Genomic DNA, 16,827 nt, shown 5'->3' on the forward strand with positions numbered 1-16,827 from the left:
CAAAGTCTGTTTTGGATGTGCTGGTCTAGAATCATCTTCCCTCTCACTCCCCAGGGAAGTTCCATTCTCCCTGGCATTCTGAAGCTCTCCATTGATTGTTGTTTATTTAAAGTCGTGGACAGAGGAGCCTGGTGGGCTACAGTCCACTGGGTTGCAAAGAGTCAGATATAACTTAGAGACTAAACAACAACAACAACAAAAATCCCAAATTTCAATGGGTCCTCTCTACCTCCACTGGTACCTTCTCCTGAATCCACATCATCATCAGTCCTCCCCAGATGACTCCTATGTACTTCTATTTGATTTCTCTGCTTCCAGCTTCATCCCCCTGAAGACCCTTCTTCACATAAAGTCTCCCTGAGCTTCTCAGATCTCATCCCCTCACTCTCCTCTTATGATCCCTGGGAGTGACTTCCCACAGCTTATGAATGGAATTCCAACTTCTTACTGTGATCAGTAAGGCCCTGCATAGTCTTGCCTGGCTCACCATGCTCCAATCACACTGGCTCTTCTGCTCCCCAACACGTTAAGGTGCTTTCTGCCTGGCATTTGCGGGTTCTCCACCTAGACCACTCCGCTGCCGAACTTGACACAGCCCCTTCACTAAATTCAGCTCAACCTAGCAGATGTCGGCTCAGCTCAACGGTAACCTCAGAAACAGCTTCTCTGACTCCTGCCACCCATGATCACTCTCCCTGTCATTATCCCGGTTCGTTTCATTCATCGTAACTGTGTAATTCCTCCTTTATTCCTATTTGCTTGTTTGCTTATCTCCCTCCACTAGAATGTGACTGCTCTCCATGAGTGTGAGACCACACCTATTTTTTTGACCCCCGATAACCCTGGTGCTTGGCACAGATCCCACCACATTCTAGGGAGTAGATACATGTTTGTCGAATGAATGAATGAAACTACAGCTCCTTACTTATTGTCGGTGCTGCTATTGGCAAAATCCTGCATTCCGTTTAACTTTTAGATATTTTATATCTACACCCTCCTCTTATTTGCTAAGCAAGATCTACATAATAAAGGTACACTAGCCTGAATTATCAATGTTGATGGTGAGGAAGGATCCCTGTAGCTTCCAGCAAAATAATGCTGCTGCAGTGCTGAGTCATGTCTGACTCTTTGTGACCCTGTGGACTGTACCTTATCAGGCTCCTCTGTTCATGGGATTTCCCAGGCAAGAACACTGGAGTGGGTTGCCATTTTCCAGGGAGCAAAAGTATTGTGAGTCCCTTAATCTACAAGAGAGCTCCCAAATGATTACTGGGTGGAATTTCTTGTGCTGGTCCCAGGAGAAGATAAATGGAGGCATCTGAGGACAAATATCTTTGAGCTTTTGAAAACAACTCCTCTCTATTCCAATTCTTCCACTTACCCATCCACACGTCACCCAGGAAATAATTATTAAGTGTCTAATATGTGCCATGCTCTATGCCAGGCCCTGGGGATACAATGGTGAGCAAAACAGCCATATTCCCTGACATTATGGATAAAAAGGGAGACAGACATTAAGCAAATCCTCTCACAAAGAAGTGTAGATATGTGCTATGAAGAAATGAGATATGTGCTATGAAGAAATAGTAAATGGTGCTATGAGAGCAACGAACAATGAGAAAAACAAAATTTTTTAAGAAAGGAAATCTGCAACAGCATGAAAAATACTTAGGAATTAATTTAAGAAAAGATGTGGAAAACCTCTATGTTGAACACTGGAAAGCACTGCCAAGAGTAATGAACCTAAACAAATGGAGAGATATGTCACGTTCATAGATTGAAAGCCTTAATATTGTTCTGGTGTCGATAGTCCCAAATTGACCTATGGCTTTAATACAAGCCCAGTCAAAATCCCAGCATACTTTTTTGTAGAAACTGACTTATATGGAAATGCAAATGACCTGGGAAAGACAAAACAACTTCAGAAAAGAAGAACAAAGTTGGAAGACTTACACCAACCAACTTTAAGACTTATTATAAAACTATGGTAATCAAGACTGTGTGGAAATGGTGGAAGGAAAGACATAAAGATCACTAACAGCAGGAAAGATATTTAAGAAAATAGGCCCACTCATATACATACAACCAATTCATTTTCAGTAAAGGTGCCCAGGCAATTCAACAGGGAAAGGAAGTCTGGAATTGTATAGGTTGGTAAAAGTTTCTTAGGACATAAAAGCACAAACTGTAAAAGATAAATTAGACTTTATCAAAATGCAGAACTTTTGTTCTTCAAGAGACGAGTAAGAAAACAAAAAGATAAGTCCATAGAGTAAGAGAAAATCTTTACAATACATATAGCTAATGTATGACTAGTACGCAGATACTAAAGAATTCTCAGAACTCATCAAAATAATCCAATTTTTTTTAATGAGCAAAAGGCTTGAACAGACACTTCACAAAAGAAGATAAATGAATGGCCAAGAAGTACTTAAAAGATGCTCCGCATCAACAGTTGGCAGAGAAATGCAAATAAAAACCACAATGAGATTCCGCAACGCACTAAAAAGAATGCCTAAAACTTAAGACTAACCAATATAAAGTGCTGGTGAGATGTGGAACAACCAGATGATCACGCATTGCCGGTGGGAATAAAAATGGTACAGCCAGCTGGGAAAATTGGCAGGTTCTTTAAAGGTCAAACAAACACTTTTCCATACGATCTTGCCAATACACTCCCAGGTATTGCCCAAGAGAACTGAAAACATACTCACACAAAGACATGAACAATGAAATACAGAGCAGCTTCATTTACACAAGTCAAAAACTGAAGGAAAGAACAAATGTCTATCAACAGGTAGATGCATACATAAAATATAAAGCCTCTTAAAGGCTTTATATGTGATGAGAACATATAAATAGGGAATCTAACTCAATCTAGGAGGTCAGGGAGGGTTTTCTGAAGGAAGAAGAAGATACCAGAAAGACTAAGGATTAAGTAGGGAGGCTGGAGTGGGTAATGAGGAATAAAGAGCATTTCAGGCAGAGGCTGCCAGGGGCCCTGGCCGAAGGAAAGATGTCACATTCACAGAAGTGAAAGATAGTCCTGCTTACAGAGCAAGGAGAGAGATGAGTGATCTGAGTTAAGGCTGGAAGTTGGCAAGGGCCATGTCAGATGGGCCTTATAGCCTTTGTGAAGGGTTCTGATATTTATCCTTGAAGCAGTAAGAAGCCTCTGAAAGGATTTTTTAAAAGAGTGTGGTATAATTGGCTTGACATTTTAAGAAAGAACCCACTATGGGCTTCCCTGATGGCCGAGTGGTAAAAATCTGTCTGCCAATGCAGGAGACACGGGTTCAATCCCTGATCCAGGAAGATCCTACATATCTCAGAGCAACTGAGCCTGTGTACCACAACTACCGAGCCTGTAATTCTGTAAGCCCAGGAGCCGCAACTACTGAAGCCAGCGTGCTTCAGGGCCCACACTCCTCAACAAGAGAGGAGAGGTTCTCAACACTACAATGAGAAGCCCTTGCACCTCAACTAGAGAGTACCTTGTGCCACAGCGAAGACCCAGCACAGCCAAATAAATAAAAAAATTATATTTTTAAAGTACTTTCCATCTTTAAAAAAAAGAAAGAACCTACTAAATGCAGTATGACTGAAACTGACTTTCTGGACAGTGAGTGGCTCTGAGCGAGCGGGTCATGGCCTCTGCTGAAGGTAACCAATGGCTGTGGCTTACACCGAGATGGAATGATGGAGATGCAGAGAGACGGACAGATTTCGTTAGGTATTTGAGAAGTATGCTGAGCTACATTCAGGGCACAAGGAAGAAAATGGTGTTAAGACTGACTTTAAGATTGCCCCTAAGATTATGGCTCAGGGATGAAATGGGAAGAGATCCCCTTACCTAGCATGGAGAATGGAGAATGCTGGAAGAAGCTTTAATTTGGTGGATAATGTCTAAAGTGAGGTCCAGACACAATGAATTTGAGGTGCCTGGGAGACATCCAAATGACAGGGCGTCCTAGGTAGTTACAGTGTGGATGTGAAAGCTCAAAGAAGCCCAGGATAGAGATTCAAAATTGGATGTTATGAAGGTGGTCATTGATGCTGTAGAAATGGATGCAACAGACTAGAAAGAGAGCATGGACGAGGATAGGAAAGAACCTAGAACCAAGTCTTAAGGAACTCCAAACTTTAGAGGGTGAGTAGGAAAAGGTGAGCTAGCCAAGGAAATTAAGAAGTGACCGAAGAAAAAGCAGGGACACCAGAAGAGCACAACATATTGTAACTCATGGGAAGAGAATGTCTCAAGGAGGGTGTGGAAATTGTGTGGAAAACTAATCAAATAGGAAGAAAATGTCCACTGAATTTAGTAACAGAGAATCACTACTCAAGAAGAGCAGATCCTATGGGAAAACAGGGATGTTACTCAGATTAGAGTGGACTGAGGGATTTCTTTGGAAGGAATGATGCTAAAGCTGAAACTCCAGTACTTTGGCCACCTCATGCGAAGAGTTGACTCATTGGAAAAGACTCTGATGCTGGGAGGGATTGGGGGCTGGAGGAGAAGGGGACGACAGAGGATGAGATGGCTTGATGGCATCACTGACTCAATGGATGTGAGTCTCAGTGAACTCCAGGAGTTGGTGATGGACAGGGAGGCCTGGCGTGCTGCGATTCATGGGGTCACAAAGAGTCAGACACGACTGAGTGACTGATCTGAACTGAACTGAGGGATGACTAAGGAATAAGGAAGTGGAGAAAGTAATTCTAGGTAACTTTAGATAATGGGTTTAACTTCCTATTATAATAAACGTGAAGATGACAGAAAACTGAACTTGGGAGAGATTGTGAAAGATATGACTTCTGTGAAAGCTCACCCCTTGAATTCACCCTGGAGGTTGCATTTCCTTCTCTTGTGACATAGGTGAGCATTGTGAATCAAGAATTCAAAAATTTCCTTCATTATGCCATCTTCATAACTACTGTGAACATAGAGAAGGGAGTTTATGGGGAGCTTTCAACACAGGTGACACACAATAGTGGTATGGGAGAAGTGTGAGGTGGGGAAAAGAGAGGCAGAGACAAAGAAGTGGTCCTAACCACTCAGCACCTGTTTTCCACTGTTTCCACTGTGCAATTAACTCCAGATCCTTGTGACTATTTATAGGAAATCATAAAAGCAAAACGGCATGAATAAATTTGGTAGCAAGCAACAGAGAATAGTCTGTTCCTTAGTTCCCTAGTTAATCTGGGAAATGCATGTGTGTGTCTGGGGAAGGAATTAAATGAAAAGATAGAACTCCTTGGTTCTAGAGGAGAGGAGAACTGAAGAGAAAGAGAAGCGAAATGTTAAGATACTTAGGACGATTTGAGAGCATAGCACTGACATATATACGCTACCATGTGTAAAGCAGATAGCTAGTAGGAAGCTGCTGCATAGCACAGGGAGCTCAGCTCGGTGCTCTATGATGACCTAGAGGGGTGGGATGGGTGTGATGGTGGGAGGGAGCTTCAAGAGGGAGGGGATATATGCATATATACAGCTGATTCACATTGCTGTACAGCAGAAACTAACACAATATTGTAAAGCAATTATCAGTCAGTCACTGAGTTTAGTCACTCAGTCATGTCTGGCTCTTTGCAACCCCATGGATTGCAGCACACAAGGCTTCCCTGTCCATCACCAACTCCCGGAGCTTGCTCAAACTCATGTCCATAGAGTCAGTGATGCCATCCAACCATCTCATCCTCTGTCATCCCCTTCTCCTCTCACCTTCAATCTTTCCCAGCACCAGGGTCTTTTCAAATGAGTCAGTTCTTCACATCAGGTGGCCAAAGTATTAGAGTTTCAGCTTCAGCATCAGTCCTTCCAATGAATATTCAGGACTGATTTCCTTTAGGGTTTACTGGTTGGCTCTCCTTGCAGTCCAAGGGACTCTCAAGAGTCTTCTCCAACACCACAGTTCAAAAGCATCAATTCTTTGGCACTCAGCTTTCTTTATGGTCCAACTCTCACATCCATACATGACTACTAGAAAAACCATAGCTTTGACTAGACAGACCTTGTTGGCAAAGTAATATCTCTGCTTTTTAATATGCTGTCTAGGTTGGTCATAGCTTTTCTTCCAAGGAGCAAGTGTCTTTTAATCTCATGGCTGCAGTCACCATCTGCAGTGACTTTGGAGCCCAGAAAAATAAAGTCTCTCACTGTTTTGATTGTTTCTCCATCTATTTGCCATGAAGTGATGGGACCGGATGCCAGGATCTTAGTTTTCTGAATGTTGAATTTTAAGTCAACTTTTTCACTCTCCACTTTCACGTTCATCAAGAGGCTCTTTCATTCCTCTTCATTTTCTGCCATAAGGGTGGTGTCATCTGTGTATCTGAGGTTATTGATATTTCTCCCGGCAATCTTGATTCCAGCTTGTGCTTCATCCAGTCTGGCATTTCACATGATGTATTCTGCATATAAGTTAAATAAGCAGGGTGACAATATAGAGCCTTGACATACTCCTTTCCTGATTTGGAACTAGTCTGTTGTTCCATGTCCAGTTCTAACTGTTGCTTCTTGATCTGCATACAAATTTCTCAGGAGGCAGGTAAGGTGGTCTGGTATTCCCATCTCTTGAAGAATTTTCCACAGTTTTCTGTGATCCACACAGTCAAAGGCTTTGGTATAATCAATAAAGCAGAGGTAGATGTTTTCCTGGAACTCTCTTGCTTTGTTGATGATGATTATACTCCAATTTAAAAACATTAATAAAAAATTTTTTTTAAATACCTGGACCTGGGGTTCTAGGCCACAAAACTAATGACTAAATAAGGAGTAAATGCAAGCCCTAAGGAAAGAACAGAGATTCTCTGAGCAGGGATAAGACCACAGATGGGAAACCAGAGACCTGTTACCTGTGTCAAGAGAAAACACATTCTGATTATCTTTGTTTCCTCAGGTGTGTGTTTCAGAAGGCCTTTGAGGAGATTCCAAGCCAGAGCTATATAAGTCAGAGAGGGAGAAATTGTGAGAAAGGAACACGGGTGGCTAAGAGGTTGGGTCAGCCTGCAGGAATAGGAACTATACAGGGGAAGGGAATGCAGCCTGAACACCACTCCCCAAGGAAGGGCCATGCAGGCACACAGAGTTCCCTGAGTTCCTGCCGCTTTCCCAAGTCAGATGGCATGTCTGTGCCCTCAGCCTCCAGATAGTCTACCAGGTGGCTCACTCTCTAGGAAGCTGTCCAACTGGCTTGGGAGGAGGGACCACGTCCGCTTATGGGCATCCATTACGTGTAAAGCACTGGCTTGTATCCTTTATCTATGCTGCCTTGGGGACCCCTCACAGAAGTCCTGGGATGTAAGTATTCCCGTCCTCGCTCAAATATCAAGGAAACCAAAGTTCAGAAAATTGATCTGCCTCAAGGTCACAACGAAGGGACTTGGATTTGCACCCACATCTTCATTTGGGGCTTGCCTGGTGGCTCAGCTTGTAAAGAATCTGCCTGCAATGCGGGAGACCTGGGTTCGATCCCTGGGTTGGAAAGATCCCCTGGAGAAGGAAATGGCAACCCACTCCCATATTCTGGCCTGAAGAATTCCATGGACAGAGGAGCCTGGCAGACTACAGTCCATGGGGTCGCAAAGAGTCTAGACATGACTGAGTGCATTTCACTTCACTTCACTGCGTGATTTTAAATCCCACACTGTTTCCACCCCAACAAGACATAGGCTAGGAGAAAGCGATCAGTTTCAACTGGGAAGGCTAAAGAAACTTGTTGGGGGCAGAGGGCAGGAAACTCTACGTAAAGTGGAAAATTGAAGAAGAAAAGGAAGTATAAAACTCTTTTTGGAGACTGAGTAGAATTACAGAAGAAATCGCCTAGAAAAGAGAAGACGATGAAATAATCTGACTTGGGAAATGGGGGGAAAATGCCTGGGATTGAAAAAAAATTCAGGAACTAAGGACAGAAAATCTGGGTTTGGAAATCAGAGTGAGGATCTCTGGGCAGGTGGTGGGGAGTAAAGATGCTCACATCCTTTCCTTTGGGTTCGAGAGGAGACAGCGCTCAATTACTGAGCTTCCCCTCTTCGGTCACATGACCATTGCTGATATAAAAGCTTTCTACCAGCCAAGTTTCTTACCACTTTTTGCTGTGTGAAATGGGCGGTAGCCATGGCTAATGCTCTGTTCCTCTTTCCCAGAAGCTTTCAGCCTCTCCTTCAAGACTAATCCCAAGAAGCCATTTATCCCAAAGGAAGACAAGGCAAGGCAGCTTGCTTAATGCTTGCACTCTGGGAAGTGATGCCAGGATCAGAAATGGAGGGGAAAGCATTGGGGGTGGCTGGAGGAAACTGACTGTGAGAGGATCAAACCCAGAAACAGCAGCCAACGGGGGCAAAAAATTGTGGAGCAGACGCTAACCCTGGAGAGAGGATGGAGGGGCCAGACAGCGTGTGGGCAGTGAGGCTGACAAGCCAAACGGAAACTGTTACCCCATTAAGAAGAGTTGCTCTGTTTGTTATCAAAACACCCGGCTCAGGAGCAGTGACAGCCCGTGTGCTTTTCTGAATATTCTCTGAAGTCTCTCGGGGGACAAGAAACCATAGGATATTGTGGGCTCACCCCTCCTCCCCGCGCCCCCTCCCCGCACTTCTCCAGCTTCCTCTTTGCAATCTAGTCCCCGAGTCCAAGTCCGTATTGGACTGGGGAGGGAGAGGCGGAGAAGAATTTGTGTTCTGCAAAAGGAGAGGAAAACAGGTAAGGGGATGGATGGGGGGCTGGGCACCTGCTGCCTGGGCCAGTGGCAGGGTCCTGAGGAGGAACCAGCCCTAGGTCACAGGGCCTGGGTTTTCAGAGCCCGAGTTCTTCTGAGAGAAGTCTTCGAATACCCTCCTTGCTGGGGTGAGGCTTGCCTTTTCTCCCTGCAGGTCTCTGACTGGGGAAAGGACTTGAGGAAGGTTGCAGACTGCTAACAGTAACTTCCTGTGTCCGGGAGGAGAGAAGGAGAGAGGCTGGGAGAACCACAGGGGCAATTCCCTTGGGCAGCCAAGGGTTGGTCTCCCCCAGAGACACATGATGGCAAACGTACTAACTACTGCTTAATATCCCGCCCCAAGCAAAGTCAATAATTGCTCTGGGCAGTTCTGGCAGGTGGTGTGAACAAGCAGTGGTGGGGGCAGAAAGCCCTGGCCTGGGAAAGGGAGCATGCCGGGGAAGATGTCCACAGACTGAACCAGACCAAGGTCTGCAGTCTGTGATCTGGTTCACCTGACCTTGCCCCCTGCCCCTTTTCATCCTCTTCCAGGACAGCCATGCCAGACTGGGATAGCTCCTTGATCCTCACGGCCTACATTATTATCTTGCTCACCGGTCTCCCTGCCAACCTCCTGGCGCTGCGGGCCTTCCTGGGACGCGTGCGTCAGCCCCACCCCGCACCTGTCCACATCCTCCTGCTCAGCCTGACGCTGGCCGACGTCCTGCTGCTGCTGCTGCTGCCCTTCAAGATCATCGAAGCCGCGTCTGACTTCCGCTGGGAGCTGTCTAATCTAGCCTGTGCCCTCATGGGTTTCGGCTTCTACGGCAGCATCTACTGCAGCACGTTGCTACTGGCGGGCATCAGCATCGAGCGCTACCTGGGAGTGGCTTTCCCCGTGCAGTACAAGCTGTCCCGCCGGCCCGTGTATGGAGTGATCGCTGCTCTGATCGCCTGGGTCATGTCTTTTGGTCACGGCACTGTGGTGATCATTGTTCAGTACCTGAATTCAACCCAGAGGGCCCCAAAGGAGAATGAGACCACCTGCTACGAGAACTTCACCCAAGAGCAGCTGAGGCTATTGCTGCCCATTCGGCTGGAGCTGTGCCTCCTCCTCTTCTTCTTCCCCATGGTGGTCACCACCTTCTGCTACTCGCGCTTTGTGTGGATCATGCTCACCCAGCCCCATATGGGGGCTCAGAAGCGGCGCCGAGCCATGGGGCTGGCCATCGTGTCGCTCCTTAATTTCCTGCTGTGCTTTGGGCCCTATAACATATCCCACCTGGTGGGGTTCTACATGAAAGCAAGCCCCAAGTGGCGGAGGGAAGCTGTCGTATTTGGTAGCCTCAATGCCAGTCTGGACCCCTTACTTTTCTATTTCTCTTCCTCAGTCGTACGCAGGTCCTTTGGGAAAGGGCTGCAGGCACTGTACCATTGGGGCTCCTCCCTGCTGGGACGCAGATGCAAAGAAACAGCGGAGGCCGCGAATGAGGACCCGGGCGTGAGTCAAGCAGAGGGAGCCCCGAGTTCGGACTTCACCCTGGACTAGGGATGTTCCTGGACCTTCGGAGGAACTCTGAGTTTCGTAGGAGTTGAGCAGGCTTGGAGAGGGAGAACACGAGTTCCTGGCCCTGATTCAGGGATTCCCCCCTGGCCCAGACCCAGTCCACTCCTGGGGACTGTAAAAATCTCTCTCACCAGCTCCATATCCCTTCCTGACTGAATTTCCTTCCCAAAGGAGCGTAGCTCCAGGACTAAAGAAGAAACAGTTGGGCACAGAAGCACTATCAGACCAGAGTTTCTGAAGCAATGTAGCTAATACAGATTACAGAAGTCCTTGTGAGGTGGTTAGTAGCTGAAGCTAAGGCAATCTTGCTACCAGCTTTGCAACAACACCTACACGCTGGGCTAGTTGGTGGTGCTGGAAAGAAGCCCGTGGAAAAGATGGAAGAGAAATACTAAACGAGGTCAAAGATGTAGGAAGGCTCTGAAGCAAGGGGACTAGGAGGGAGGACGGGGATTTAGACCTCTAATGACTGAGGTGTGGACAATATCCATCTGACCTGCTGCTTTGTAAGTATGATCCTGTCTTCCTGTGTGTACCTGTCTCCCCCAATAAACTGGGAGCCACCTGAGGTCTGGGGAGGTATTCTTCCATGGTGCTCTCTGCAGGTCAGAACCTAGCTCGGTACCCATCAATTAGAGCTCAACTCTCGCTAGCACAGGAAAAGACAATCTGGTCTGCCAGATTAAAAACAAAGATTAGAGACTTTCCTGGTTGTCCAAGGGTGAAGATTCTGTGCTTCCACTGCAGGGGTCACAGGTTCAATCCCTGGTCAGGGATCTAAGATCCTGCATGGAGAACTAAGATTCTCCATGCCACAGGGTGTGGCCAGAAAAAAAAAAATGACTGAAAATAAAGATTATAAAACTCTGAAGAGAGTGTCCACAATTTTTGTGACATTTCTGCAAGCACAAAGAGGGCAAAAATGGGATGGAGAATTAGACTTTGTGGTAGGGTGAGGGTGCTGCCTCTGAAACCACAGAAATCTGTTAAGATAAAGATGTCATCAGAGTGGAATGAGTAAGCAGAATAAGTATGGATGGATTCCTGCCTAGACTGATGAATAGAAATTGGATTCAGAAAGAGGACTGGGGTGAGTCCCTGCTCAAAGCTATCAGTGTATCTCAGAGGCTTTAAACATGTTATCCTTCTGCTTAGAAACCTGCAGCGTTTTCCTTTCATCCAAACTTTTCCTCCCAAGAATTCACATCTCGTCACCCTACACTTGCCCTGTATCCTCTCTTCCTTCCCAACTCCCCCTGCCTCATTTATTTCTCTGCCATAAGGATCCCTAGACTGTGCTCCCGGGTTAATGGTCCCTCCAGCACCTAGTGGTCTGCAACAGAGGCTCCACAACAGAGGGCTTCCCTGGTGGCTCAGTGGGTAAAGAACCCACCTGCCAGTGCAGGAGTTGCAGGAGACATGGGTTCGATCCCTGGGTCAGGAAGATCCCCTGGAGAAGGGAATGGGAACCCATTCGAGTATTCTTACCTGGAGAATGCCATGGTCAGAAGAGCCTGGTGGGCTACATACAGCCCATGGAGTTGCAAAAAGTTGGACATGATCAAAGCAACTTAGCATGCACGCATTCCACATCAGAATAACATGTAGAGGTATAAAAATTCTACAAGTAGCCACCTCACACTACTGACCTGGAGTTGCTGGGGGTGGAGCCCCAGCAGGTGAGCTTTAAGATGCTTCCCAGGTGATCATGAAAGGCAGCTCAGGTCAGAAACCACATGGCTCAGGGTCCCAAGAAATTATTCTTCAGAGACCTTTTCTTGCCTGTAAGTCCCCTTTTCCTCAAACCCGTACCATGCCATCTTCTTATTGCTTGTTTTTCCCTCTCTTGTGAGACACCACTCAACACGTACTTTCTCCAGAGAGACTTCCCTTATTACTCCCACTCAACTGAGAGCTCATTTTCCACTTTTCTTCAAGGCAATACCGTACTGGTGTCATAAGAACTATGGTTTCACTGTTGATTCTACTAGTAGCTAGATGACCCTGAGCAAGTCACAACCTCCAAGCCACTGTTTCCAAATCATACTAACGAGGATGCCATATGCCTCTCAGGGTGAGTCTGAGGATTCAAGTGAGATTGCACAGATAAAACTGCTGAGAAACTATGGAGTGTTAATTAACTCTAAGATATCAACGCGGGGGACTTTCACAGGTTGGTGGTCCAGTGGTTCAGAATCCACCTTCCAATGCAGGGGACACGGGTTTGATCCCTGGTCAGGGACTAATATCCCACATGCCCTGGGGCAACTAAGCCCGAGCACCGCAAGGAAGACCCAGTGTAGCCAAAATTAAATAAATAAATATAAAACTTAAAAAATAAGATATCAATGTGTGTGAAACACAGATGTACTCCCACTCAAAAGAAGCATAGTAAGTAGAACATTTAAAGTTATGGAAATAATATATTATATAGTCAGCTATGTAGGGTGGTTTGACAGCAACGTGTCACAAAAAATTCTTGGATTTTCAGCTGACTATAGACTTACTATGCGCGTGTGATACATTATACCTTCCAAAAAAAAAGAAAGCTGATTTTGTTTTGGGTGGCATTAAAAGAAATTGAGTCTAAATAAGTTGATGATAATCCCACTTTACTGAGGTCTAATCGGTAGCATGCTCAGGACTAAGAAGTTCATTTTTTTAAAGGACATTAATCCAAGGAATCAAGCCCAGAAAAATTAACTGTAGTGCTTTGGAGATTTAAAGCATAATAATAACACACATTAAATGCCAGGCACTGTTCTAGAGAAGGAGCCTGAGACAATTAAGGGAACTTTCCAAGGTCAATAGTGAAAGGGAATTTGAATTCAGGTCTTCCCAACTCCAAAGTACCTGCTTTTTTTTCACTGACATGTGAAAAGCAAGTAAGAGAATGCTGAATATGTGGCTGAGACAAGATAAGTTCATTTTATGGAGGATGAATTTTCTGTACCCCCACAGAGAAGAACAAGGATCATGGGCAAAAGAGGCAGACAGCTACATCTTAAACAGTCAGGGCTCAACAAGGTAATCACCCCCAAGTCTCCAGGAATTTTGAAGTAGAAGGCACTCATCTTAGATATGGAGCAAACTTCCATATCCAATAAGGACTGAACCAGTTAATTGCCAGACTCCTTCCAACTCAGAGATTTCCAGGGTTTTAGGGCCATGGCTGCTCTTGCTAACAAGTGCAAGAAAATTTATGGATTTCTGAGCCTTTCAGGGTGAAATTTTAGCTACTCACTGACAGGCATTTGATCTCTATCAAGTCACTTCATATATAGCCCATATCTTTACTGAGAAATTACTATCGTTTGCTTACCAAATATGTACTGATTTTTAACCTATTTATATAGCTATTGTAAGCCAGATACTTTTCTAGGGACTGGGGTGCAGAGTGTATAAGAGACAAGGTACTTACCTTCTTGGGACTTCCATTCTAGTTGGAAAAAATAGTTAATAAGCAAGTAAACAAACAATAAGGTAATTTCAGAGTGTGGCAAATGGTTTTTACAAATGGGCCAAAACAGAGATATGGGAGAATGTATACTGAGGGATTGAGAAGGTTTAGAAGATTCTTCAGAGCCAATGATGGTCACGTGAGACCTGAACAAGAAGGAGTTGCCATACAAAGGCCCATGGGAAGAGCATTCTAGAAAGAGGAACCCCTGCTTCAAAAGCCGTAAGGAGGGAGAAAACCTAAGCTTCTCAGGGGCATAGAGATGCGGCCCCCATCTCAGTGTGGGGACAGAGCAGAGGTCTGCAGACTCAGGCATGTTTTAGAAACCCCAGGAGAGTTTGCTGAAGCCTAGCTTAGTCTTCCCTCCCCTCAGTTTCCAAATCAGTAGGTCTGGGATGATAATCTGGATTTTGAACAATCCCAAATGATGCTGACGCTGGTGTTCCAGGACAACTCTTTGAGAACCACTGGGCTGGAATCCTGTGAAATGGGGAGAGAGTGAAAGAGGAAGTCAAGGAAGCCAGCAGGGGCCAGCCGATATGTGTTTGAGGCTCCAGATAAAAGCATGAATTTATTGCAAGAATTTTTGAAGCTATTCTAGAGTTTGAAGCAAGAGGGTGAAATCATCTGATTTCCATTTTCAGATGATCGATGTGGCATCTGCGCCTACCACTGAAGGGAGACGGTTAGGATCAAGGAGATAATATGCCCAACAGAGTTAAAAACCATAAAGTAGCAAACACCAGGCTGGGAACTCCGTGAAAGTGAGGCGGTTTCCTCTTTCATTAGAACTGGCCACTCAAGAACCAAACAGCCAGGAGGAGGCCTTATAAGTTATCACACATCTACGTGACAAATAGGTGACCGATGCAATGGAGTTTGAGCAAGCTCTGGGAGACGGTGAAGGACAGGGATGTCTGGCATGCTGCAGTCCATGGCGTCGCAAAGAGTCAGACACGACTGAGCAACTGAACAGCATATGTAAGCCGGTTCTTCGGATGAGAGTGCAAGGGGCGGGGAGTGGTAATGGGGGAGCGGGGTAGAGGGGTAATGGTGGGTAGCATTACCCAAGGGATGGAGGGTAGCAAGGGCCCTGATTTGTAGCACTTGCCAGTTTCTGTGGCCACACACTCCCTCCAGGGTCAGTTTCTACCCTGAACATGTGTTTGGCAATCGATGCTAAAAACCAGCTCTTGCAAACCAGCTCAAGCACATCACTAGATGTACTGCCTAGCACAGAAGCTCAACTGGCAGATTGGTCACATCCTACCTGAGGAAACTTTCTCTCTCCCTGGTTACAGGGAGTACCAGGCTCGAGCACAGGACTTTCAACATGATAAACACTCGCTAAATGTGGCTGACTGGGCCAGATCCAAGAGAATCTGGGTGGCGGGTTAGTTGTGGGACTCCTCTGAATTCCCTGCAGGATGACAGATGGGTAAACAGAAATATTAGTGCCTGGTTAATGAATAACACAGACAGCAGCCTAGAGCCGCTAGCAGGAAACAGGGGTGGAGGGAGATGTCTGAGCCTGATCTGGGGGCCCAACCAACAGGATAGGGGAACCTGGCATTGACTATTTCACTTCCACTTTCTGGAAAAGATGCTCCTGTGCCCCTTTCTCAGAAATTCTCACTGACCACACCTGTAGTGTGGTTTTGTGGGGGACACTGTGGTGGGAGAAGGCAGATGTGGGTAGGCCCGGAGAGGGTCTGAGGGAAAACACACAGCCAAGATTCCAACTCCATTCCCTTTAACTTCCCTGCTCCTTCCCTCCAGGAAGGAGGTTCTATTTCTATTGGTTCTCTCACTCTCTCTTTTTTCAACTTTCTCTGCCTCCTATGGTTAAATATTAATACTTTTGCCCTATTTTTTTTCCTTTTCATTATTTTTCTCTAGTCACAGGAAATGAGGGTATTTCACATCTAAAAGTTGCACATTCAACCAGGAAATTGGGCCAAAGATCGCTAAGCCTTCAGACTCAGTAGTCCAGTAACCTACTTGGCAGAGTTTTCAAGGTGTGATAAGGGAGAAGATGTGAAGTGGTGGGGGTGGGGAGCCAAGGCTGCGGTCAGCTGTCCACCAACAGCTTACTCAAGGAGAGGCTCTTTTCTAACCTCAGGCTCCCTCTCCCCAATCATTGTCCCCTGCCATCTGTCAGCTCTAGCCTCAAGGAAACAGTGTTAGGAAAGTAAACATACTGCTCCCAAATCTAGATGTTTTAAATCATGTACAGCAGTCTCAAGTTTCCAAACTGCCTTATCAGGACTTCTCTAATGGTTCAGTGGATAAGAACCCACCTGTCAATGCAGGGGACATGAGTTCGATCCCTGGTCTGGGACAATCCTACATGCCTCGGAGCCTATGCGCCACAACTACTGAGCCAGAGTGCTGCTACTACTGAAGCCAGTGTGCCTAGAGCCTGTGCTCTGCAACAAGAGTTCAGGTCAGTTCAGTACTCAGTCATGTCCAACTCTTTGCAACCCCATGGACTGCAGCACGCCAGGCCTCCCTGTCCATCACCAACTCCTGGAGTTTACTCAAACTCATGTCTATTGAGTCGGTGATGTCATCCAACCATCTTATCCTCTATTGTCCCCTTCTCCTCCCATCTTCAATCTTTCCCAGCATCCGGGTCTTTTCCAATGAGTCAGTTCTTCACATCAGGTGGCCAAAGTACTGCAGTTTCAGCTTCAGCATTAGTCCTTCCAATGAATATTCAGGACTGATTTCCTTTAGGATTGACTGGTTGGATCTCCTCACTGTCCAAGGGACTCTCAAGACTCTTCTCCAACACCACAGTTCAAAAAGCATCAATTCTTCAGCACCCACTTTCTTTATAGTCCAACTCTCACATCCATACATGACCACTGGAAAAACCACAGCCTTGACTAGATGGACCTTTGTTGGCAAAGTAATGTCTTTGCTTTTTAATATGCTGTCTAGGTTGGTCATAATTTTTCTTCCAAAGAGCAAGCGTCTTTTAATTTCATGGCTGCAACCACCATCTGCAGTGATTTTGCAGCTCCCCCCGCAAAATAAAGTTGATCACTGTTTCCACTGTTTCCCCATCTATTTGCCATGAAGGATGGGACCAGATG

The 16,827-nt window shown here is 45.8% G+C and overlaps 1 protein-coding gene across 1 annotated transcript; it reads left to right on the top strand.

The window, feature by feature from the left end:
• The first annotated feature begins 8,086 nt into the window (after positions 1-8,086).
• On the top strand, positions 8,087-11,137 carry LOC147353655 (free fatty acid receptor 2-like). The gene is made up of 2 exons (XM_086352157.1): positions 8,087-8,704; positions 9,252-11,137. The coding sequence occupies exon 2, from the start codon at positions 9,259-9,261 to the stop codon at positions 10,246-10,248; it is 990 nt and encodes a 329-aa protein (XP_086208283.1). The 5' UTR covers positions 8,087-8,704; positions 9,252-9,258; the 3' UTR covers positions 10,249-11,137.
• The last annotated feature ends 5,690 nt before the right edge of the window (positions 11,138-16,827 follow it).

Source organism: Bos grunniens, chromosome 18 (assembly GCF_055505025.1).
Source record: "Bos grunniens cultivar Pamir isolate PY7600 chromosome 18, Bosgru_T2T1.0, whole genome shotgun sequence".
Classification (NCBI taxonomy): Eukaryota; Metazoa; Chordata; class Mammalia; order Artiodactyla; family Bovidae; genus Bos; species Bos grunniens.

What these genes read in the sequence shown, in the direction of transcription:
- LOC147353655 (XM_086352157.1), top strand. Translation starts at nt 9,259, where the DNA reads ATGCCAGACTGGGATAGCTCCTTGATCCTCACGGCCTACATTATTATC.